Below are 26,733 nucleotides of genomic sequence, written 5' to 3'. Positions count from 1 at the left end.
GGTATTAAAATGATTGATTCTGAGAAAATTTGATTTTATATTATTTAAAAAGTTATGAAATGGGAAGTAGGTTTATCTGTGGGACCAGAAGTTCTTCTTAACTGCACACTGTACCTTTCTCGTGGGTCTATTATGATGGGCAAATAAAAGATAATGCAAATCAGTTGGAAAATTGGAATGTGGCAAACTTCTCGTGGCTTTGCTTTTTTTCAAACTTAACAGATAAACACTTTCAAGTCTTCTACTTTGTAAGTAATCATTCTCCATTCAACTAATCCACAAATTGATTGAAGGTCTATTGAAGACCGACATTGAGCCCCTTCCATATTAAACACCATAGAGTCTGCAAGAAAAATGAGATTTTAATTATTGATTCACAATCTATACATAGAACTTATTTCCTTCTTAGACTCATCATGGAAGAGATAATTTCTACACTCCAAAAAATTGAAACCTATTGAGGTATGATTATCACATGAATCAATTATCACACAATTGATGATAATCTGCTTATAAAAAGTTCAGGTGTGTGACCTAAACTTTCCTAAAGAGTTGGCCAGAAATGTAATACATCACTAAGGGAATCAGGTCACCAGGAGATAGCTAGGTCATGAAAATGTTGTATTTTAATTGAATGTTATAGGTAGGTGAAAAATAGACTAAGGAATAATGAAAAGATGCTACCTAGGGATGGGAACTGGATCAACAATTATTTTTAAGGACCAGATGAAGAATTTAGGAGGTGTGGGTAGAGATGTTGGTGCTAGCTAGGTGCCAGAGCATGAATGCAAGACTTAGCTTTATGTTATTTTATTCCGTGGGCCAATATGGTGCCAGTTGGGGCAGGTGGGGTTGGAGGAGGAAAGTGAGTTTCAAGAGCAGTACACACAGTAGTACCTTTCTATAAAGTTCAATTTGTTTTTCAAGAGTTCACCTCTGGCCTTGGGATTATTAATTTACACACTGCTTTCCCACATTAACTATTGCTTGACTTAACGTTATCTTTCTCATTCAGTTTAGTTCAATTCATTGTATTTCTTGACCACCTATTGTGCACCAAACACAGACCTTAGAGAAATGAAGAATAAGAATCATGGCGCTTACAATTTAGTCCCTAAGAAGTCTGGACACACATTCTGCTCATAATGAAAGAGATGTTTTTGTGCCATTGACCACAATGACACAAAAACAATGATGGGTCAAACTGCCGGCTCTGAGCACCCCTGGTAGTGTAGTTATCCAACTGTGCTGGTTGTCATATTCTTTTGCCAGGCAATCACAGAAAAAGAAATCATCATTTTCACTTAAGAATGCTCTCCAGCGAGACATGGGGATGTATACCTATACTACCAGCTACTTGAGAGGCTGAGGCAGGAGGACTGCTTGAACCCAGGAGTTTGAAACCAGCCTGGGAAACATAGCAAGACCCATCGAGAGAAAGAGAGAGAATCTTAACATAGCAGTATAGCAGTAAAAATTCTTAGTTTTATTAAATATTAACTAAAATATGTATCTCTTACTATTTACTGTAAGAAACATGCATAAAGTACTCCTGCTGCACAAAGACTATTTTGAGATAAAAGAACTTGTGCAACTGAGCACCATTGACCACCATATTTCATGGAACATTTTTAAATTAAAAGACTGGTTAGTCCAATGTGAGTATTTATTTAGGAGAAAATTTTTCAAATTTTAATAAAATGAGCTTGTCACTTCAAGGAAAGCAACCCAACAGTATTTGCAATAAGAATTCCAAATTTTCAAGAAAATGTTAGAATTTTGAAAATTTTTTTCAGCCACCAGAAACTTGACAGCTTATCATTAAAGATAATGATATCTTTAATCTTCTGGTGAGAATGATGGTGATATTAATGACTGATTTTTTGCATACTGTATAGTAAATATGTCAACATACTGAATATCTATCTGCACAATTCAATAAGACAATGGATGTTTGAGGTTATAAAATCAGATTTAAGTAAAAAAATCATTCAAAGAGCATTTTAGACCAATAGGTTAATGCAACAGAGCTGAAGAAGTTCACTGGTAAGTTTGATGTTCCACAATTCAATACAAACTTAACCAGTTCATGTCAAATTTTGGGGTACTACAAAAGAGCAATTATTGAAAAAGGCTAGATATCACATATTCAAGGATTTATCCCCACTAGAGGCTTGGGAAAACCAACAAGGAAGGTGTTCACCTGTGCATAATCCTCTCAAGAAAGACAGCATGGATTAGGGTATATGCCTGATCATCCTTTTCTGTTGGGGCATTGAGCTCTTCTCCAACCCAGAGGACAGCACAAAACATTAATTGGCTGGCAGATGATCCTGTCTGGGTTGACCAATGGTCCCTTCACAGGGGAAAAGTTTTAGTGGTTCACACACTAGTCCAAGAACAGCTTCAAGCTGGTCATATTGAATCTACTTTAAGTCTATGGAATACTCCTAGTTTTGTGATTAAAAAGTCTGGTAAACAGAGATTGTTACAAGATCTCTGAGCAATTAATCAGACCATGGAATTAATGGATGCATGACATCCTGGACTTCCTTTTCCTACAGTTATTCATTTTTATTAAATCATAATAGACTTAAGGGATTATTTTTCACTATACCTTTACATCCAGCTGATTGTAAGCGCTTTGCATTTTAGTGTTCCAGTCATTAACTTTAAAGAGCCAGTGAAGATACTGTTGCAAGGTTTTGCCACAGGGAATGGCTAATAGTACTAGCTTGGGTCAGACTTTTGTAGATCAAGCCATTGCTCTGGTGCAAGAGCAAGATCCTGATGCATATTTTATTCATTACATGGATGACATTTATTTTTGGCTCATCCTAATTCAGATATGCTTTAAAATGTTTTGCATATTTGGAAACCTCTCTTACCACAATGGACTTGTGCATAGAACCTGAAAAAGTACAAAAGTTTTCTCCTTTTTGATATTTAGGCAGCTTAATTGAAGGACAAATGATTTGTCCACAGAACTTATAAATTGAACTGATGCTTTGCATATGCTCAATGATTTTCAAAAGTTGCTGGGAGATACTAACTGGATACAGCCTGGCCTACAAAACTGTCCACTGCAGATTTTGGCCTTTTATTTGATATTCTGTGTGGAGATCCCTCCCTGGCTTTTCCTTGACAGCTCAAGGCAGAAGCAATGGCCGCATTTGCAAAGGTCGAAACTGCTCTTAAGTCTACACAGCTTACTAGAATTAATTCACAGGAGCCTGTATACGTGTTATTTCCTAATTCTATTACCCCTAAAGGGGCTATATGGCTTCTTTAGGAGTTATTGAGTGCTTCAATCTTGCTCACTCTCCTATAAAACCTTAACCCCATTTCATGATTTTGTCACTCAGTTTATTATTAAAGCAGAAATCAAGTCATGCAATTGGTGGAAGCTGAGCCTTCTTTTATTGTGGTAACTTTTTCAGTTCAACAACAAAATTGACTTTGGCAATCCTCACATGATTGTCAAGTAGTTTTTAAAAATTTTCTTGGCCAAGTAAAAAACCATTACCCTCATGATAAAGTTTTTCGGTTTGCAATTATAACCTCATTTATCTTCCCCAAAATTGTAGGCACTCAGCTGATAAGGAAGTCACAGTACTTACTGATGGCTCCAGCTCATATTAAAGTGTGGCAGACTCCATATGCCTCTGCTCTCATTGATACTTGACTACATTTTGCTAACAAGTCAGTTAATACCTTCAGTGTTAGTGACTCTACAGTAGGAGTCACTATGCAAATTGAATCAGCCACCATTGGATATAAGCAGTTAGAAGAGTTATTTCATTTATTCCATACTTTACAAAAACAATTCAAATGAGTCAGCATCCTTGTTTTATTGGACACATCAGCGTTCACTCCAAATGTCCAGGCCCCTTAACCAAGGGCACTGCTATGGCTGATCATCTTGTTGCAGCTTGTCAGAACTTGTCTCCCTATGACTGTGTTCAATCCTCTCATAAATTAGACCATCAGAATGCTCCAGCTTATTCAAGGAATTTCATATTACCCAAGAACAAGCTCACCAAATTGTTCATCAATGTCTTCACTGTGTAATACACACTCCAGTTTTACCTAGTGTTGTTAATCCCTGTGGTTTGTGGCTTCATCAGTTGTAGCAGATGGATGTGACTCACATCCCTGAATTTGGTAGAGTGTTATGTTATGTTACTATTGACACTTCTCATTTTATTTTTGCCACTGCTTGAAGAGGAGAAAATACTCATTGAGTCATTTCTCAGTGCTTAGCTGCTTTTGCAGTGCTGGACCACCCGCTACAAATTAAAATCAATAATGGTCCAGCTATACGGAATTTTTTAATGGTTTTGTGGTCTGTATCATTTGATCACTGAAGACATTTCTTATAATCCTCAAGGTCAAGTCATTGTAGAATGGGCTCACTTGTCTCTTCAATTATAATTACAAAAACAAAAAGGGGGGAGTAGAACCCCACAAAGTCATTTGAATCATGCTCTTTTTAAAAATATTTTTTATATTGTGATGCTAAAGGTCACACTGCTGCTGACTGACACGTCTTCTACTGTAGCAAACTGGTCAGGCCAATTGGGTGGAGAGACTTATAAACAGGACAATGGAATGGACCCATTACAGCAATAATGTGGGGTAGAGGCCATGCTTGAGTCCTTCTAGAAGGTGCACCACATCCTGCTGGGTACTTGAGCGTGCTGTTCATCACCACCATGGAGGATCTGGAACCACAGTTCAAAAGACTGAATGTTGAACGGAGGTGCTGATACTGATCTCTACTGGGAAGAAGCATCTGAGAAAGAAGAGGAAGAATGCAGAGAAAATTCCACATCCCCAGAATGCCAAACTGCCAATGTGGGGACAACTGAAGAATCTGACACATCACATGGAGCAGATAATCAAACAGCAGGGAGGCACTAAGTCCCTAGCCACCATGTTTGTTGCTATGATGGCTATTTTAAGCTGTCAAGTAGGGTTCATGGGGAAACTTACTGGACTTATTTCCAAGATCCACATTTAGTACACCAGCTATGTGGACTGGAGAATCCATTCCAGTATTTACTAATGATACTCAAATGATGGAAGGTTTTTCAGATAAAGCTATTACAACTTTTCATTCAACTGGATTTAATTATACATGTATAGGGAAGTTTATCTATATGTTGGTCCCACAATAAACACGCTGGCTGTTTAAAAGTGAACCCAGAGGAAGACAGCACATGGGGAAGCCAGGGTAGTCAATTTCACAGGCCCCTGGGACTTAAAATGGTACGTCCAGTTACAAAAGTGGGACTCTCCAATGACAAAACTATGTTTCCTATGGAGCATCCACCAATAGCTTATTGCCCTAGTCATACTACAGCAGAATTGAGCACATTCCCTAAGTGCATGAAATGTGCTAATATTTTGCCCCTATGACATAAAGTCCCTGGAAGTAGTGGATATATTTTGGATTGTTCTCACAGAATTGATGAGACAACAGTGTCAGGGATCTATGACTCCTGGAGGATTTGTTAGTAATGTGCTGACTTTCAGTGGTGGTGGCATGCAAAAAGACCCATGGCATTTGATAGCTGCCGTAGATTTCAATAATTATACCAGCATCTCCCTGCATAACCTCCCTTTATTGTTTAGAAGCTGTAAAGTGGCTTCATGCTATAGCCTGCAGGCCTGTGTTCAATCTCCTTATGTTTTAATTTCTGAAAACAGAAAAGTAAAACGAACTGGAGAAAAATATCCAGTGACTTATCATGAACATCATCTAATTGCATTACTAGGTGTAATAAAGAATAAGGAATGCCTGTGTTACTTCAACCCTCCTTTGTTTTAATCCCAGCTACCATTTCAGATTCCTGGTATTTTGATGCTGGAGTTCAAGTATGATATGCCCATCTAAATAATTCCCAGTGTGCTATTATTGATCATATTGTACTTGCAGTCACTTCAATATTTGTTTCTGTCTCTGCCATGACACTCTGATATCCTTAACCAAAAGTATTCAAAAATGCTCATTTTTCTTAATAATTTAGCTCAAAATACTTCCAAAGCCCGACAAAATCAGGAAAATGTTGACGCAAAGCTCAAGACTAAATTAAAAGCTTTGTAAGCTACTGTCAAAAGTATAGTATATGAGCTTGCCACACTTAAATTTAGACAAAAGCTTCATTGTCCTGCTGGCTGTAAATGTGTTGCAGCTGCAAATTACACTTCCCAATGGGATTGGGAAAAAGTTAAAAATCTTTTAAGGGACATTGGTCAGAGAAATGATGACAGTCTAGATCTTATGGAGTTACATCATATCACCCAAGATATTCAGAGAGCAGGAATGATCTTGTGGATCCTGCATGGCTTGCTGAACAAATACTTAATGATTTAAATGATTCTAATCCTGAAGATATGTTAAAACATTCCATGTCACATTTTTGGCATCATGTGTTTACTAGTAATTCTCTGTTGTTATAACAGTAGGATGCTGTGTCTTCAGAGAAGAAATGTAAGAACATCAAATAACAGCACATCACTTGCACTGAAAACATTAAAAAAAGGGGGAGTTGTCAGGAGAGGTGACTGAATTATGGTTCTTGAACGTCCTGTGACAGAGGTGATGCCTCACCCAGGAACATTCAGTGCTAACCTACTGTTTAAGATTGCCCCATTGCTATGGTGGCACCCTGCTCAAAAGGAAGCTATGGAGCTATCAAGTTCTTGACCTTGAAGTTCCCATACCTGCTTCCTGGGGGTAGAAAATTATGGGCACAAGCCAATAATAATAATAATAATAATAATAATGCTCATACCTATGTCGTTCATTCGGCTTGAAAAAATTTTCTCTTGAATATATCCCTCAAGGATATAACCTATACAATAAATGTACTGAGCTGGCTCATGGTCACTGCACTCCTCCAGACTGTAATATCCATTGGGTCCCATAGTTTTTACTTGTGTCTGTTTGTCCTTTCTAATCCCCCACTGCCCCTCATTTGGTTTCATGAACTAACTGTCATGCAGACTACGGCAATATAGTCTTCCACGGCTGCTCTACATTGTAAATTTTTTTAAAAATGTATTTTTTATAATTATTTTTTAATTTAGTGTTGTATGTGGTGCTGACAATTGAGCACAGTGCCTCATGCACACAAGGCAAATATTCCACCACAGAGCCACAATCTCAGTTCAACACTGTAAGTATTTTGAAAGCACTTTGATTTAGCTAAAATTTGCTGGTACACAGGGTATTCTGATTTTTATTTTGGTAAACTGAATTTCAGAATACTTGCCCTTATCCTTAGGGTGCAGCTCCACATATGGATTTAGCATGCCAGTGCCTGGGTTCAATCCTCCATTTCCCAAAAAGAAGACAAAAACAACGGCCAACTTGCTTCAGGTCCTGTTACCAAAGGTCCTGCTAACAAAAACAAGAAGAAGGCATTTGTGACTGGCTCTGGCAGTTTTCTCCTTTCCCTTACTGAAAATTTTCAGTCTGTATTTCATCAAGCACTTTGGGTTTGTGACATAGATAGTAGGTGGCTTGTGGCCATGGTGGCAGAGATCTATGATCCCAGACACCGGGATGCTGATGCAGGCAGGTGGCAAGTTCCAGGCAGCCTGGGAAAATTACCAAGGCCCTGTCTCAAAAAGGGCTGGGATGTTCTGAAGTGATAAATGGCCCCATTGATCAGTCCTGAGAAAAAGCATCTAATATTAAAGAGAATCAACTGAGGACAGAAAAGGGAGCCCCTAATTAAGTAGATGGGAAGCAAATTGTACATAAACAAATGCAAATTTCCCAGAGATTTGTAAGTTTCCACAGTGAACAACATATATACATGGGTGTACACTAATAGATATTGGTTTGAATCAGGGAAATTATAGTCATGCACTTGTTGCATTATGGAAAATATTTTTTCAGACACTTTTCTACTATATATAGAGCATGAGTTTGTAAATGAGGACATGGAGAATGAGATGCTGTGTGTACTTCATTTTACTAGGTAGCATACTTTCAAGTATCAATAAAGTGCCCTATCAGGTGAATGATCAGTAGGTGGAAACCCAGTTTTTATTTGGTTCATCATCAAGATGGGCTAGGCACTAGCCCCTTCCAAGCTTTTATCTCCTAGGAATCGGGCTGAATTAAAGGCACTAAAGCCAAGTACCCTGGTGAGGACAGATCCCCCCTGTGTGCATACTCCGCTGGGCACAGCCTGGAAATTGCTTCCTTCTCCCACATACCCCCTGCCAGCATCTCAGGTGCCTTGCCTCTAGGTCTAGGCCTGTTGCCTTTCTCCCATCTCTGTTGTTCATGCCACTCTTGCCAGGAGTGTGCAAATGCTGATTCCTTTGACTACATTACCCCCCTTACAGCTTTCTGGATATTGTGAGCAATAATCCAGATACCAGCTGGTGGATCTACTGCAGCTGGACCTACAAGACCTCCCCTGCCCAAAGCACAGGAACTGCATCCTCAGGACAGTGGAGGATCCCAAGGGCTCCTGGTCCTGTATCCACACACCAAAAATGTCCTCTTGGCAGAGGCCAGAGCCTCAGAGGCACCTTCCTTCCCCTTTCCCTAAATCCACCTCTGCAAGGCAATGATAAAGGTGAAAGAATAAGAATGAAAAACACGTATGTTTGAAAAAATGCAATCTTATGATTAAAAATAATTTGCCAGTGTTTGTTCACTGGATTTGTCACCATTCTGGCTCTGTATCAGAGCTTCTGGTTCCCCATTCTTAGTACATTAATTCAACAAGAATGTGTGAAGGCAGTGTGACAGGTGCTGGAGTGATTACCTGCAGGTGATCAGGGTCCACTGCTCAAGAATCCATATTACAACAGAAGAAGTGTGCTACCAGCAAGTTTCACACAAAGTCATAGACACTATGGAAATATCTGAAAAGAGCATAACTGGAACACTCAGATAAAACCTGGAAACCATTTTCCCATCAACATTGCAGCCTTTTTTGGTGAAGGTAATGTGTATGTGGATACCGCAAGTGTAAGGAGACAGTAGCCAGAAGAACAAAGAAGCACATGCAAACAGCCAGAGGCAAGGAAGAACTCTTAAGGAATTCTAAGTGGTGAAGGTGGAGAGAAGCCAGAGCAAGGGGCTGAGGAGGGTAAGTGGTAAGAGGAGAGGATGAATTAATTCCAAACAGGTAAAACCTTTTTTATTCTAGGATAAGTTATTTGGAGTATTCCTGATGATAAAAGGTAGTCCCATAGGATAGTAAATGACAATATGTTAAACTGGCACAAGTCAGGAGACAACTGATGAAGTGCATTGACTTGACTCTACTACAAAATGCAGGAGTGTGCATTTTGGTGCCACAAAACAGAATTGGAGGATACGTTTGTTTTCTAACACCATACGCAAGTGGATGACATAGCAATAGCAGAAGGAATGAGACCATGGAGCCATGTTAGAGAGCATAAATAAATAAGGATGTTTATTTCACTAAGAATGTTTATATTGTCCTATTTCTCGTTTGATGAAATGAGCAAAACATATTTAACAAAGCTTATTTAACATAAAATATATTAATCAAAAAAGGGACATTTGCTATTTATAGATCATTTCAGAAAATGATACATCAATACATTAATCTAAATTTGCTCCACTGTGTTTACGAACTACCTTGGTTTCAGTTCTCTGACTAGACCTCACTGCAACACGTGTCACAGTGTAAGGAATAAAAATATTATTTGTAATGCTAAATTGAAAAGGGAGTTATAACTCTGGGAATATCATTTTAAAATGTGGCCTTAAAAGAAGAGTTTCAGAGCCTAGAACTAGTTATATGTAGGTAATAGGATAGACATGTAATATGGAAAACTACAAAGATAACTTTGATTCAGTGGAAAATTCTAATTGATCTATTAAATGTTAACTATGAAACCACCGAGCTATACGCACTATTTAGAGAATAGAAAAGACACGTAATATGGAGAGCTACTAAGATAATTTTGATTGAATCAGTAATTCTAATTGATCTATTAAGTGCTAACTATGAAATCTACACTGACCTATACACACCCTCAACTCTGGAGTAAGCAGGGAGCGGGGACAAGCTAAGGGAGGGGCTGCTCTGCCAAGGGACAACCAAGGGCCTATCTGAAGGTCCTGGGCACTGAAGGCTGTAGTTTTCTCCTGCTTGGTGGCAGCGTAGAGTGGTTGTCTCACCAGGACAATTTAAAACTTGAAAAGAGTATTTGAAAGTCCCTTTCATCCAATTTTTGCTATCCCATTGAATCAAACTATTTCTTTAACAGAAATTCAGAAGTTTTCCCTCTGGAATGCTTTAATACAGTTCCTGGAACAGATTAGGCAGGAAAAATCGAGAGAAAATGTCTTGCAACATTCATCACTGTCCTATTCTGTTAGATAAAGATCTCACCAAAGCATGAGTAGTGAAAAACACACAAGCTTAAGGGACACTCAACGTTGTTAAAAGGAATGAACATATTTAGCAAAACTTTGAAAGCACTGTTCTATTTGTTTTTAATTTAGAAAGGTATCAAACTCATAGTGCCTCTTTTTTCACATAAGCAAGCACATAGATATGAGGTTTAACATGAAATCATACCAATAAAATTTGTATAAACACAAATCCATATTGAGCTACAACACAGATAACAAAGTAAAAATGAAGAAAACTGGCCACTATATACAGTTGGACACTGCTGTGTCTTATACACTAGAAAGTCTTTTATAAAATAATCATCTTATATAATCAGAAGACCAATCTTCAATGTCATCCTGCAAGATGGGTTTCTTTACTATCTCCTAAAAGCAAAAACAAAAGGGCAATTAAATTGGTGCCACTGTGACAAGTTTTCAAATGTCCACTTTCATGAGTTGTTTCAAGTCCTAACTTTATGCTTTTCTTCAAGTAATTCAGCATCCCATGCATATTTATCAGCAAAATGCAGCTTGGATAATTGATAAACTCACCCTGGAGTTCCCTAATGATATTAAATTTATATATACTCAGAATAGAATTTGGGAACACAATATTCTCATTTGGAAAAGTTCACCTTACTAAGGCCTACTACAAGCATCTTTAGAGTAAGCCAAATAAAATGCTACCACAAATGTGAATTTCCAATAGGTTCATTATATCACAAGAAAACAGACGGTTTTCTGCAAATGATTTTAAACTTATATCCCAGATTTACAAGTTCTTGTTTTGGTTCGTAGATTTCACTATTACCTATAAAAAGAAAAAAACAAGCATTAAATCTTAAAAGAATCAACACTTAAAATGAGACTCCACAATTGAAATACAGCACCTAAACAGAACACCAAAATGATTAGGCTGTAAAAAAGCATTTTGTTCAGCATCTCTTTACATACAAGAGCCAAAGGAGACTCAGAGAGATGATAGCTTGACAGGTCACAAAGCCAAATGGCTCTAGACTCTGGCCTACAGTTCCAGGGTGTCACTAATGTCATATTCAGTAAAGAAAAAAGATTTTTAGACATAGTTCTAAGATAATGCATATGTAAAAGTTTGTCTTGAGGGTCAAAATGTTCAGTCATGAGATATAAAAGGTTAACTCTCCAATGTAAGATGTTTCAGTATTTTGAATAAAATAAAGGAATACAAATAAATACCAGGATCTCTAGTAGCAGCAATCATTTATTCCCTATTTATCAAGCACAGATACTTTAAGGTATCTGTTAAAGGATGAACCCCTACTGTTGAACCACACAAGCTTAAAGTGAGAAAGCTCTCTTTTTAAACAACTTCTTTATTTATTCAAGGTAAGATTTAGTTTCCCAAAATGAATCCACAAAGGAATTATCCATGTGGTGAAATCAATGATATCAAAATTCAAAGCACAAAACAAATTTCTCTTTACTGTCTACCATACTTCTAGTCATGTGTTCAGATATACACAGACAAGGCCTTCGTTTCAAGTATAATTAAATCCAGGCAGAAATGGTAGCAGAAAACTCATTTCCCTAGCCTCAAGCTTCCATGTAAGAACTTGGACCCTCCACCTTCTTCATAAAAGGAGAGATTTACCTAGTGGCTGGACGGATCACATTGAATGCCCTGGCTTGCCTCTCCATCTCTCTTTGAAAGATATATCTGCCTATGGTAATGTGTGGCTCTGCTCCCATGTCTGCAGGGAGCATCCTGTTTCTGGGACACCAGTTGAGTAGTGGCTTCTTCCACTGGAAACTGAATAAGTGTCCAATCTGAGATGGAGGATCTGGAAGCCCACTGTGGCTTCATGGCTAAGCCCATCTTCCTCTTAAGGATTAGGTTTGAGCAGTGCAGCTAGTAGGTTGGTCTCTATCACTCTGCCTTTTGGCTTCTGATGGGGGTGGGGGGAATAAAGTGTCCTTTGCTGCCTACCACACCACACCACAACCCAGCAAATGGACGGTTGATTACAGAGACTTACGGAAAGGTTTTCTTCTTCCTTGGCTTTATGATGTTTCTTCTTCAAAATACTGCTCACTTGGAAGAGAGGTAGAGCTGAAAGGGAGATGTTACAAACAGAAATATAGTGAAATCAACAAGGGTAAGGCATAACAAATACAAATATAATCTCACTCACTTCAAGAGGGTACACTGAAAGTCCACTGGATCTTACTCTAAATGGTATTAGAAAAGCATTCCTTCAAAAAAATTTAACTAATACATACACACTTTCTACACTTTACATATATTTGGTTAACTCATCATGGTGTCAAGAAAAATTTGATATCATTGCTTCTTTTTCTGGAGTACTCAATTGTTATAAGGAAATAAATATACACTCACATATAATAAAATTAAAGAAGTCGTCATGTGTGAATTTCAACGTTAAACTGCAAATGGCTTATGCATAAAAGAACTCTACATCAGATAGTATATAATCATAAAACATACGTATTTTATCCCAAAGGCCCAAGGAACAGTTTGTGGGAAGCGAACCCAAAGAATGAATGCATATTTAAACAACTTGTGAAAATACTAAATGAAAATGAAAAGAATTAGAGGAAGTTGAGAATTACCTCCAACTTCCAGAAGACAGAAAGAAGACAGAGCATTTAACTTGGAGAATAAGAAAGCTTTTCACATCTATCTTTGATGTCTGAGTAGTAAGCGTTATGCTAGGATAATGTGGTAAGAACTACAATTCAGATAAGACAGGCACTGCCTTGGAGATGCAAACCAGTCTGTTCAGTTGAAGAAAACTACAAATCAAAAGTCTGTTGTATACAATGTTTCATCATGAAAGTTCTTAAAGTCTGTGGCATCTGACTTTGACTGTGTTGCACCTAGTTTGTCACCTTTAGGGTAGAAAATACGAACCAAAAATGGTATTTGAGAACAAGGAAAAATTACTGAAATGAAAACACCAAAATTTATGTGAGTGTTTGTAATGCCATTCCAAAAGCGATGACTATGAAATGTACTCGTGGGCCTGGCATGTGTCTCAGCACTTGAGAGCTTCACTACCCAGCTTGAGGACCTGTGCTCCCTCCGCAGTACAAAGAACACGAGTTAAACATTGACTTTTCTGTTCTGCTTTTTTTTCTTCTAATTTGTTAGGCACAAAGCACTGGAACATAAAATTAGTTAAACCATCAAATGTTACCTTTCATGAAATTGGAGTACTTTTTTAAAAATTTGAGTTAACAGAGAATGGTATGTATATCGGTGGCAGCCTGTGCGAACAACACCCCGGGTTCAATTCTCAACTTTACGTAACCATTTTCAAAAAAGTGTATTATCAGAAAACAATTCTCTCTACAATAAAATTATGAGAGATATATCTTTCCTGCTAATTTTTATTTTTACATATTATCATAAAAATCAATAAGGCACCAAGAGAGCTCTACAATACCTCCTCATCGATAAAACAGAGCATCCCAGAATTATTCAATAATGTACATCCTTATAGTACAAATGAACAAAACCTGTCTCTGGTAATCTAGTAATACAAAAAAGTTGTTAAATGACGGGAGTAAATTTCATGTAATGCTAAGAGATGAAATAAATACTTCATGCTATGAACATGGAGAAAAAACTGCGTTAATAAACAGTGGGGTTGAAATCACAGACTAGAACCATAATCATTATACTCATTTTCCTTAACATTACCACAAAATGATTTTAAGACAGCACTTCATAATGGAAGTAGTCCAGAATGATTAGCCTTGCAAAAAATGGAGATGGTAAACAAATTCTCTACTCATACTAATGGGAATATTTTACTTTCTGGAATCATGGCTAAAAGTCTTTACAAGTCTCTTGTTTTGTAACATCTCCCCTAAAACCCACCCTTGTCAATCTTTTTACACAGTATGTTGGCACATCTGACAAATTTCTCTGTTCTTTCTTCATTCTCATGGGTTATTGTGACCTTCACTTCATATACACAAGTCAATGGAATGACTCTGTAATTTACCAAATGAAACAAAAAGAATTCTATCACACACCTGAGACCTGAAGGAAAATAGAGACTGCAACTCACCTTGCAGCCACAGTTCTGCATGTTGTTATTTCAACACGGCTGGTGTGCAGTAGGATCATTGATGTTTCCTGAACATTACAACGTCTTGCAAGTTCGTTACTCACTTCCACTAGTCTTTCCTTTGTCCTGCAAAGATTGGAAAACAAAATCATTAGTTTCTCATTTCCCCTAAATGAACTGCATTCTTCAGAAAGTGCCATGAGAGTAAATGGAGTTTTCCACTCAACAGTGTTTTAATCCTAAACGTGTCAGAGCAGACCTACCATGTACAGTTAATTTTAAGTTTCAAATGGCTCGAATGACTTACATATATTCCTAGGGGGAAAAACTAATAGTTCACACTAACTCACAACTCAAACAGAGGGGGAGGGAGAAATCGCTATCAATGAAGTGTGGGCAACAGGTGTCACCTCTGCCCTCTGGAAGTTCTCCACTCCTAAGACCCTGCAAGATGCTGCTAGCAGTGCACTATTCAGAGGGTAACTGTGAGATGATGCAAACACCGATTCGGGTGGCTCTAATGACCTACTCTAATACCGTGTGTATTAAAACACCATGATATGCTGCCTAAATATATGCAAAAAAATACTCAAAAAGTCAAGGCAGTAATACTTGTATCTAGTGAAAACAGTTTATGACTTTGAAGATGTACCCCTCAAAGACATTGTCAAACATATGCTCTCACGATCTGCACAACAGATCTGTAAGGATCTCACAACATCCTTAGCAAGGCACTTGAGGGGGGAACAACCCTTTGTCTTCCATTCAGACCCTTTCACTGGACCACGGAATTTGTTTCAACCACTTTGCAATTTATTCTTTTCTTCATTGCATGTTAACCATTTCCTATATCACAAGTATGAGTTTATGTAGACTTGAAAAACTCAAAAGGACAGATGGCCTCCAGTGACACTCTAGGGATGATACGAAAGATCTCAAACAAGGAAAATTCATTGGCCAAGTACCAGAATGCACCCAGAGGAGGAGGATTACAGACAGCAACTCTTTGGGCTTTAGTTATAATCTTTCTCATGTAGTTACTGACAGATTTCTTGGACAGAATGCTATCAAGAGAATTTGTAACCATGTCACTCGTAAAATATTAAACGTGACATTAGATAAATACTTAAAGATTAAGTGATAATTTTAGCAATAAAACTACATTACTGAGAAAGATGCAAATGACATAAACCCCAAAAGTGGGGAAATATAGAAAGGGCCCTGCACTCATATTCTAAAAGTAAGTTTATTTACCACCAATATAGTTCAAACTTAGTCTGCCGAGTTGTACCTTCTAATCATCTCATGACAGTGACTCATGAAATGTTATTCTTTACAGACAAATATATCAGCTTAATGTACTTCCTATGATACTAATTTCACTCACATGCTCAGTTCATCAGACAATGACATTGTCCTGTCCACTTCTTCTAAATAGAGCCGCTTATACTGTTCCAGCTCTATTTTATAAGCGTAAACTTGATTGTTCATGTCAAAAAGTTTGGCCTTCATGTCTTGGATGTTCAGCCTCATCTGCCTTCTCATGGAAGCGTCATGATGTTCTCTTAATTGGTGTAAGTACATCTTTGCCTGAATCCATTTAAAAGGATATATTTTAGACATTAAGTATCATATAAAAATTTACTGTGCATTTTTTCTTTAGGCAGTGAATAAGCATTTTTTTAAATGTGAAAAAAGTTTTTTTTTTAAATCTAAGCCATTTATATCAGCTGTATTAAATGTGCCTAATTAAATGATTTTAACCACTCTTCTAGTCACCTTTTAGTTGTTTCATTTATGTTATTGTATTGTGTGGTGCTTGGCATCAAACACAGGCCCTTCCTTGCTCCTGATAGGCAACTAAGTACTCTCCCTGAGGTACATCCTCGGCTGTGAATCACTTTGTAATCAGATGTCAGAGAATAACACGATTGGTTCAAAATTTTAACAACATAAGGTTGTCAGTAAATACCTATTCTATATCACTCTCCTTTCTTTCCCTCGTACTATTCTTGCTTTATGCCACCAATGATTTTCTTGCAGGAAAATCATTTTTCTGAAGGATCAACTTAGTTCCAGTAATGATGAGCTCTGTACTATTTCCAGGGAAATCCCATGGCCTCTTGTTTTCTAGACACCTTGAAAACAAATTTCTGTAAGGGAACAGAGGAACCACATACCACATAGACATCCAAGATACATGTTGCAGTGAATGAACTAAAGCACATCACAGAAAAATTCACCTATAAAGACTGCACCGCTTCCTCCAATGTTTTCTTCCTCTCTGTCTTTTCACTTGCTGCTTCGTACTGTCCTCTCGGATCAATTTCCACCGAATTATTGTCCCGAGACTGAAGGGTTAATATTTTTTCTTCTAATTCCTTCTTCTCTTCCTCCAGTTTTCCACACGCCATTTTTAATTTTTCTAGAGACAGAACCTCCTGCCTCAGGAATTCATTTTCCATGTTTAGATGTGCATGCTGCGAAGATGAGTATTCAAGTTGTTGCTTAAGATCATCCAGCTGCATAAATAAAATAATGTGTTAATGAACATGGTAGGCTGAGAACAGCCTCACGGAAACTGAATAACAAAGTTTCACTTGCACTCAGTTGCAATGAAATACAATGTAATCTGGTCTCTGAAAATGTGTTCCAGTCAATCACTCTGAAAATCAGTGAAGTGAAAACCATATGCAGGCACAGAAACCAGTTCCTAACACGCACCACTTTTTCACAACCCATCACAGTTGACCATGGACCTTTATTTTTCTAGGACTGGTTTTCATTTTTCTTCATCCAAAACTGAATGTCACCTCTTAGTGGAAGACCTTTGCCTCTTAAATCCATCTTCACTTCTCTTTCTTTCTAAAGTCATTTTATGGACCTCACACTGACTTATTCAGACCTGCATCAATAAATGGTTCCCAAGAGTTTGAACAGAACACTCTTGGCTAATCAATTTTGTAAATATGGATTCAAACATCATAAGCCATATTCTGAGCTCAGGGAGACCTCCTATAACATGTTCTAGGTGACAACCATGCTGATGGACCAGACCAGAGCCAGCTTCAACAGACAGACGTGTGGATTTAGGAGACGATAGATGGTTCTGGTCCCCAAAGCCAACCTGCACTCACACAGATGATTTCAAGAAGAGAAGACTTTGAGTGACCTCATTCACGCATGCCTGAACTGCAGATTTGAGCACAATAAACACTGCTTTCAAAGAATGGATTTTCAAGTGGTTCATCATACAGCAATACTCTTAGTGGTATTGATAGAAATACTTATTTGCTGACATTCTATTGCAAAATATACAACCATCTTTAGGATACCTTTGGACTAGAGTTAAGAGGAAGCCAAATAATCTTGATTAAATAAAATCAAAGGCAGTCAATGGAACTCTGAGAGGAATTTGGGAGGTCCTTAACTAGACTGACAGGAAGGGTTTCAAGGTCTGTGATCTAAATGATATTGTAATGTGAAGAAAAGGCGGCCCGTGCTATGGAGCAGCAGGAAGTACCACTGGAGTCAGAGCTAAGGGGAAAAGAGAGTATAAAATTTAAAGAAACTAGCATTTACTGAATTCAAGTGCCTGTTTCCCATTGGCATCCATTCTACTTTTCAATTTGCCAAATATTGCTGAAAAAAAGCATTCTAGGGTAAGATCAAATCCAGGAACTTCTTGGAACATGGTCTGCAGTTGAAGCTGATATTGTGACTCTAAAACCCCTTGTTAAGCCTTCAGAAAAAATGAGGTGTTGCCTCAAATTCCCTTCAAGGTCCTAAGGGTATAAAAACTTTAAAAAAAATCTTCTATAATAATTAGAAACTCACATTCATTTTACAAGTTAATGACTCACTCTTAACATTTCTGTACATGCATATAAACTGTTCCAATCATAACCACCATCCCTCCTACTCTTTATCTCTTCCGCTTCCCCTAGTCTCATCCCCATTGCATAATACTTCTTCTACTTTTAGGTCACCTTTCTATTTTCTATCACCTTTTAAACTCCCACAGATGAGGATAAACATTCAATCATTTCCTTCCTTTATTTTCCTATTTTTCTGAAAATAATCTTGAGTATAACCATAGGCTTAAAAATGACACAATTTCATCCATTTTTATGGCTGCATAATACTCCATGGGTACATATGTTCCACTCATTCTTATCCATTTATTTTTTCACAGTCTCCTGGTCTCATTTCTTTACTTGGCTTATGTAAGCAGTGGCACAATAGTGACGGTATTGCAGGGATCTCCTTTGTATGCTGAATTTCTTTCAGGTGTCCATTTGGAAGTTCTACGACTGAATCACAGTCATTCCCATTTTCATTTTTTCAGTAATCACCTATAATTTTGCATAGTGGTTATACCACTTGATATTTATACCAACAGTGTTCAAATTCCTTTGTTTCCAAAGTTTTTATCTTTTGAAAAAGAGCCGTTCTGACTGGGGTGAGAGGGAATCAACCTAATTTTGAGTGACATTTCCCTGATGGGTAAAGATACTGAGCCTTCCTTCGTGACTTTATCGTACATTTGTAATTCTCCATGGGGGAAGTGTCTGCTCAGATCATAACCCCAGTTTTTTTATTGGATTACTTCTTCATTTAAGTTATTTTCCATAGTTCATATATTCTGGATAGTAATCATCAGGAGATGATCACCTGGCAAGTATTTTCTCCCACTCTGTGTTTTCTCTTCACTACGTGAGATCAAACACAGAGCTTTGTTGTGCAGAAAGTTTCAATTGATGTACTCCAACTTATACACTCTTCCTGTTATTTCCTGAGTCATTTGAGTACCCTTCAAAAGTGGTTGCAAAATTTCAAAGTCTTCAGTCTTCCTTTAATATCTCTGATGCCTTTTATATTGAGTTTTTTCAAAGTGAGATAAAAGAACAATTGTTTCAGTTATCTCAATTTGCATGTCCAGATTCCCAAGCACCATTTGTTCACAAAGCTCTCTTTCAGCCAGCTAAAATTTTCAGCACCTTTATTCAATATCTGTGTATGTAGGAGTCTTATTTTGGGCTCCATTCTTCTATTCCTCTGCCCAGTGTGATTTTTTTAATGCCACATGCATTCTGGTTTTTAGCATGTTTGTGTAATATAACGGGAAGTCAGTCAGGTGTCGTGATGCCTCTCTCAGTAATTTTGTTCTAGATGGCTTGAACTCTTCAGGGTCCTTTGTGGCCCAAAGTTTTTTTCAGCATTGTTTTCTCCAGGTCAGGGGAACATGACATTGATGCTTTGTGGAGGATTGCATGGAATCTGTAATTGATTTTGACTTTGATACAACGTCTCTTGTACATTGTCTGCCTTACAATTCATGCACACGGAACTTCTGTCCAAGTTCAGTGTCTTCTTTATTTCTCTACAGTGTTTTCCAATTTTCATCCTAGATATCTTTCACCTCTTAGTTAAGATTATTCCTTGGTAACTCACTAATTTCATTTTTTTGTGATGTTAATGTGAATGGGATGGTTTTCCATATTTGTTGCTGAGGGAGTTCATTATTGGTGTACAGGAAAGCTATTCACTGTGTATCCTGCTGTTTGTTGACATTTTTTATCAATTCTGAGTATTTTGGTGGAGTCTCTTTGGTTTTCCAAGTATGGAACAATTTAACCTGCAAGAGGGGAACTTGTGACTACTTTTTTCCCAACTGCATTACATTCCTTTCTCTATGCTCTGGCTAAACTCTGGAGCCATAAATTGAATAGTAGTGTGCAGAGTGGACACCCCATTGTTTCTCGTAGAGGAAATACTCTCAATTTGTGCACCTTCAGTATCATGTTGGCTGTAAGTCTCTTGGGTGTAGCATTTATGATGTTGACGCTCATTCCTCTATGCCTACTTTCTTCAAGAAATTCTTTCATTAAGCTCATGTGGATTCTTATCACAGAGTGCTTCTCTAACTATTGAGATAATCAAGTGACTCTTTTCATGATTCTTTGTTCTGTATTACCTGTACTGATTTGCCTAGGTTGTTGCAAATGCATACACCAAAAATTCCACCTACATGGCATGTTTGGATTAAGGATACTTCTTTCCATGCACATGCACACTCAGGCATGTGCAAATACAAGTACACATCTGTAGCACTTTAGAAGCACTGCTATCAAGTTAAGGGAAAAGGAAAAATGAGAAGCAAAAAATTTATGATGAGAAGCATCACTATTTATGAAAAACTGGAAATACATGTTTTAGTTATCTGTGTCAAATATGTTTACTTGATTTTCTTTGGCTGATTCTGAGGGAGAGGGGCAGCTTTGAATGTTCATTAGTCAAGCTAGTACTAAATCTTCCTTTTGTGTCTTCAAAGAGGAGAAAATTAGGGAACAAGTTTCAATCATTGCAGCCATGAAGCAAATGTAGTGTCTTTGACAGTAAATGAACTGAATGCACAATCTCATAGATCTTACTTTGAGCTCCTTTGAATGCAGAAGTCTTCTCAAAATTATACCACAAAGTCACTACAGAGCACACCAAGTGTATTCTACACTTTGAAATTCAAATTACTACTTTGATTTTATTTTTCACAGGTGGCCTGAACACTACCCTCATTTTTAAGGGCTACACCCTGAAATATTTTTCTCTGTTAAGTGATGACATATTTACCTAATGAATACTATAAACTATGTCTGCATCTCTATGTGTGGAAGGAAAAAGAGGTGAACAGAGAGAACTCTGGTTTCTGAGAAGGTAGGATCTGTGCCAGGTGTAAGACCAGTCAGAGGATTAAGCAGAGGATTAAGCTGCCAGGTCGAAAGAGGTTCTCACTGCAAATTCTAAGATGACAGTAGCTTGATTTCCAAAGTGGAAAGCTGACAATCCAGCCATCATTTTCCTCTTTTTGTTAGCCAAAATCTAAGATGATTGTATGAATTATAAGGAGTTAAAAATTCATAACCCAGTAAGTATTGGCCATGTTTTGTGGAAGTGGGTGCAAGAACAGCAATACTGGAGGCAACCCAATACCTCAGGTTAAATTATGTGACAGAACTATCATTAAAAAACAACATTCTTTGACATCAAGACAGGAGACCAGTGGCACAGAAGAGAAGACAGAGAGAGAATACCACACAAGTATACTCATCTGACACTGAAAAAGGTGACAAAAATATATCTTCATAAAAGATATCCTCCTTAATAAATGGTACTGGGAAAACAATATCTGGAAGTAGGAGAATGAAACTAAGGACTACTATGCCCACAGCTTTGCTGCTGATCCACTGCCTTGCATGCCATTCTGCCGCTTCGCTATCAGACCTGCCCATCCCAGCACACAGCTGTGGTGCTGGCCGGCATGACATAGAACTAGGCACTAATCCACCTGGCCAGGCTAACCTGCCTCCAGGACATGGCCAGATGCTTTGCCAAAAGCTGAATATTCTCTCTGATATATGGATGCTAAACCACAACAAAGAAGGGTAGGGAGGGGAAGAATAGAACTCCGGGAGATTACACAAAGGGTGACTAATCCTTTGTCTAAAAGGGAAGGTTGGGGTGTTGCAAATAGAAAGGGCAGTAGAATGAAGTGGACATGACTTTTCTTTGCCCATGAATGATTACACAGTCAGCGTAACACCACATTATATAAAACCACAGGAACAGGATCCTAATTCAAATATTCCACGTATGTATAGTATGGCAAAATACACTCTACTATCACATCTGTCAAAAAACAACAAATGAAAAAAAAATGAAAAACTTTCATTGGAAAACAGTGTAATGAAAGAAAAAAGCTCAGAGTAAGAGACAATACTTATGTAGCCTACTCTGACAAAGGAGTCACATCAAGAAAAAAAATTTTTAAACTCAGTAATAAGACAACTCAACAATGAAGGGCAAAGGATTTGGATTGGCAGTCACAGACACATGAACAGCTATTGAAACTATGGTCAGTCTTGTTATGGAAGTCTGGTCCTAAGCCAACATGATGAAGATTTGGGCCTACTTTTTCCTTCTATTTGGTGCAGGGTATCTGGTCTAATTCCTAGGTCCTTGATCCATTTTGAGTTGAGTTATGTACCAGGTGAGAGATACGAGTTTAATTTCATTTACTGCATATGGATTTCCAGTTTCACCAGCACCATTTATTGAAGCGACTATCTTTCTCCACTGTGTGCTTTCAGCACCTTTGTCTAGTATGTGATAACTGTATGCGTGTGGATTTCTCTGTCTTCTCTATTCTGTACCACTGCCCTATCTATCTAGTTTGGTGCTGATAGCATGCCGTTTTTGTTACTATGGTTCTGTAGTAATGTCCAAGGTCTGGTATTGTGATACCTCCTGCATCACTCTTCCTGCTAAGGACTTCTTTAGCTATTCTGGGTCTCTTATTCTTCCAAATGAATTTCTCGAGTACTTTATTTCTATTAGGTAAGTCATTGGGATTTTAATTGAAATTGCACTGAATCTGTATATCACTTTCTGTAGTACAGTCATTTGACAATATTAATTCTGCCTATCCAAGGACATGGGAAATCATTCTGTCCTCTACGGTTCTCTTTAATTTGTTTCTTTAGTGTTCTGTGGTATGAAATAAAAGCAAGAATCAATAAATGGAATGGATTCAAACTGAAAATCTTTATCTTAGCAAAGGATGCAATCAATAATGTGAAAAGAGAGTCTACAGAGTGGGAGAAAATATTTTCTACATGCACTTCAGATATAGCACTAATCTCCATAATTTATAAAGAACTTAAAAAACTTTACACCAACAATAAAAATAACCCAATCAATAAATGGGCTAAGGAACTGAGCAGACATGTCACAGAAGAAATGCAATCGATCAACAGATATATGAAAAAATCTAAAACATGTCTAGTAATAAGAGAAATGCAAATCAAAACTATCCTAAGATTTCATCTCACTCCAATGACAATGGCTATTATGAAGAATAAAAGCAACAAAAGGTCTTGGCGAGGATGTGGGGGAAAAAGGTACACTCATACATTGCTGGTGGGGCTGCAAATTGGTGCAGCCACTCTGGAAAGCAGTATGGAGATCCTTAGAAAACTTGGAATGGAACACCATTTGACCCACCTACCCCACTCCTTGGCCTATACCCAAAGGACTTGAAATCAGTATAATACAATGACACAGCCATATCAATGTTTATAGCAGCTCAAATTGTAATAGGTAGATTGTGGAACCAACCTAGATTCCCTTCAATAGATGAATGGATAAGGAAACTGTGGTATACATACACAATGGAATATTATTCAGCCATAAGGAATAAAATTTCAGTATTTGTATGTAAATAGATGGAGATGGAGAATATCATACTGAGTGAGGTAAGTCAATCGTAAAAAGACAAATGCCAAATACTTATCTCTGATAAGTGGATGATGATATATAATGGGGCAGAGGGAGTAAGGGAAAAATGAAGGAAAGAACGATTGTGTAGAGGGAAATAAGGGGTGAGGAGGGGGTGGGGGAAGGAAGGATAGTGAAATGAGACAAACATCATTACCTATGTACATGTGTGATCACACAAACCGTGTGACTACTTTGTTTACAACCAGAGAAATGAAAAGATGTATCTCATTTGTGTACAATGGAAAAAAAATTTAAAAATCAAAAAATTTTGAAAAAGAAAATATGGTCAGCATTACTAATCACCAGGGAAATGCAAATTAAAACTACAAGGAGAATAGGAAAAGATGTAGAGAGTAGATAGAATTCTCTGCTACTGCTAATGAGAATGTAAAATAGCACAACAATTTTAGAACACAGGCATGAACATACAGTTAAATATTCAGCTACCCAAGATATTTACCCCAGGGATCTGAAAACATTGATGAACACAGAAACTTGTACACAAATGTTTATGGCTTTCTACATATGAGCTCGAACTGGGAAGATCTCAAATGTCCACAAACAGGAGAATGAACAAATTTTGGTATATCCGTATAAGCAATTTATGAACAATAATGAAAAGAAATTAATCACTGATAACTGCAACAACATGAATGGATCTTTAAAAAGTTCCAAGTGAAAGAAATCAGACACGGAGTATACATGCTTTATGATTGGTTGATACATTCTTGAACAAGAAAAACTATAAAAAGAAAAACCAATGCTTGCCTGGGCCTAGAAGGAAATGTGGGAACTGATGGCAAATGAATAGATTGAAATCTTTGAAGAGTAAGGAAAATGTTTATGTTTTGTGGTGACAGTTACATGACATATATGTTTTGTGACATTCTAAATTGTACTGAGAATATGAAAGATATGTGTAAATCAAATCTCATAAAAGGTTATATTTCTTTAAAAACAATAAAGTACCCATGACAATACTCTTTTATGAGAAATACAGCTCTCAGGCAAAGAGATGGACACTTGAGTTGATGGGTTCTCTTAATTAACATTTCAATTTATTTAGTTAATGACATCAGTTAGGATAAAATAGAATACAGTTTGGGGGAGGGGACTCCTTCTCTTAGAATATTCTTGTATATCACATTTCAAACATTAATTACTCATGTTATTGTTAGAAATTTTGAGTATAAGTGTATTTATCCTATTCCACCTTTGGGGAATCATGAATTGTTCTGTTGTCCATTTGTGTACCTTTAACTGGGTAAAAAGCAATTTGATGTATTTCCTTTGGAGTGAGACCCATGTTTCTTTGATTTTACACTTCTAATTAGCATAAAATAGAAGTGAATCCATCTCATACGTACAGTTAGATAAGGAAAACAAAAGCAGACCTTCTGTGCACCTTAAAGTATAGAACAGGTTGAAATTTTGCTTGTCCCTGTTGTGCCATGTGTGCATTCCCTTCTTGAGCACCACACACTGAATGACGACTACAAATCTTGTGGTAATTTACCTCCTTTATGTCCAGGTCTTCATATATGTTTTGTATATTAAAGTATATGTTTCTTCATATATAGTATAACAAGAATGTAATTCTAAATTATATACATTTTTACGTTTTAGAGATAACTTTTTCTTTATATATGGTTATATTATTCTGTCCATAGTTTTATAACTTATTTTTCCCTCAATAATGTTCAGAGATGTAAAGATTTTACCATATTTGTCCACTCAAAGAAAATAATGAAATTAGATCTTTCATCCCACACAAAATCCAAATCAAAGTGAATCAAAGACCTAGGTATGAGAGAGACTTTGCAACTGCTAGAACTACATATAAGTTCCACATTCCAACATATTGGGGAAGACTCTGATTTCCTTATAAAGACTAATAAATCTCAAGATGTAAAACCAGAGGATTATTAAATTCAACTCAGATCTTGCAGGAGCTCAGTACAGGAGGAATCAACTGGCATGCTATCCCCAATCATGGTGACTGGAACATCCATGGAGGGATGTCCTAATCAGGGCAGAGGCTTCTGTGACATCCACAGCCCACAGAGATTGCACAGCCGGGGGTTCCACAGAGGCAGAAATCCAGCAAGTAATTTTACCAACTCTACACAAGTCCCAGCAAACGCGACTTGCTCCAAAATATTACCACCAGGGGCAACAGGAGGTCAAACACAGGCAAATTGATGCTCTGCCCCAGACTCAGGGTGGTACCCCTGTGTTCTACATCAACCAGGATGGAGCCTGCTGTGCCACAGATCACACACAAAAAGCCTTCAAACACAAGTCCCACACTTGAGGACAGCCACAACGTCCTGTGCTATTTGAAAGATGACCCTGTGCAGAGGAGTGGTGCTCAGCATTCCATGCCATCAGTGACAGACATGAACCCTGCATCCTGCACTCCTGCTTCCAAGAGAAGCAGCCAGATGATGCAGCATAACACACTCCAAGGCCCCTGGGCTGAACAACAAAAAACAGCTGGTGAGAAAAACATAGCAACCTGGAAAATAGTGCATGTGCCCCACCAGCACAAGGAGGACACAAAGTTCTAAGTCCCAGAGTTGCCAGTTAACTCAACTCTCATTCAGATTCACAGAAGACAGCTCTTGAGGATAACACCAAGCATCAGCAGAGAACCGGGGGCTTCCATAGGGCCAGTAAAAGCCACAAAGCGGCTTATAAAGGTGAACCCCATGTGTGTCAGCTACCTCCCAGTGTACCCTAATAGAAACCCACTGACCTGTGACCTGATTGCAGCAGATCATTATGTATCCACCATGAGACACCCAGCACCACAGCAAAGAGGCTGATATGCCTCTAACTTAGACCCCCACACCCCACACACACATCAAAATAGGCATGGGGAGCCCATTCTGGATGTGACAGCACTGGACTCAC

The 26,733-nt window shown here is 37.8% G+C and overlaps 1 protein-coding gene across 16 annotated transcripts in view; it reads right to left on the bottom strand.

Annotated features, from left to right (window-relative positions):
- LOC306641041 (uncharacterized protein) overlaps positions 1-26,733 on the bottom strand; it is a 250,247-nt gene that overhangs the window by 203,446 nt on the left and 20,068 nt on the right. For 4 of the 16 annotated variants that reach the window (XM_079105874.1, XM_079105871.1, XM_079105877.1 and 1 more), the window contains 4 exons: positions 16,725-17,003; positions 15,869-16,071; positions 14,482-14,607; positions 9,428-12,494 (listed from right to left, as the gene is read on the bottom strand). The exons of 1 other annotated variant lie outside the window; for it this stretch is intronic. In XM_079105874.1, coding sequence (XP_078962000.1) covers positions 16,725-17,003 — 279 coding nt within the window. In that variant the 3' untranslated portion in view covers positions 9,428-12,494; positions 14,482-14,607; positions 15,869-16,071. Of the gene's footprint in view, positions 1-4,497; positions 7,409-9,427; positions 12,495-14,446; positions 14,608-15,868; positions 16,072-16,724; positions 17,004-26,733 lie in introns of those variants that run through there. 11 more of the 16 variants (XM_079105873.1, XM_079105884.1, XM_079105885.1 and 8 more) reach the window with 11 other exon arrangements.

Source organism: Sciurus vulgaris (assembly GCF_902686455.1).
Source record: "Sciurus vulgaris genome assembly, chromosome: 12".
Lineage (NCBI taxonomy): Eukaryota > Metazoa > Chordata > Mammalia > Rodentia > Sciuridae > Sciurus > Sciurus vulgaris.
This window is presented reverse-complemented; position numbering and strand designations above follow the sequence as displayed.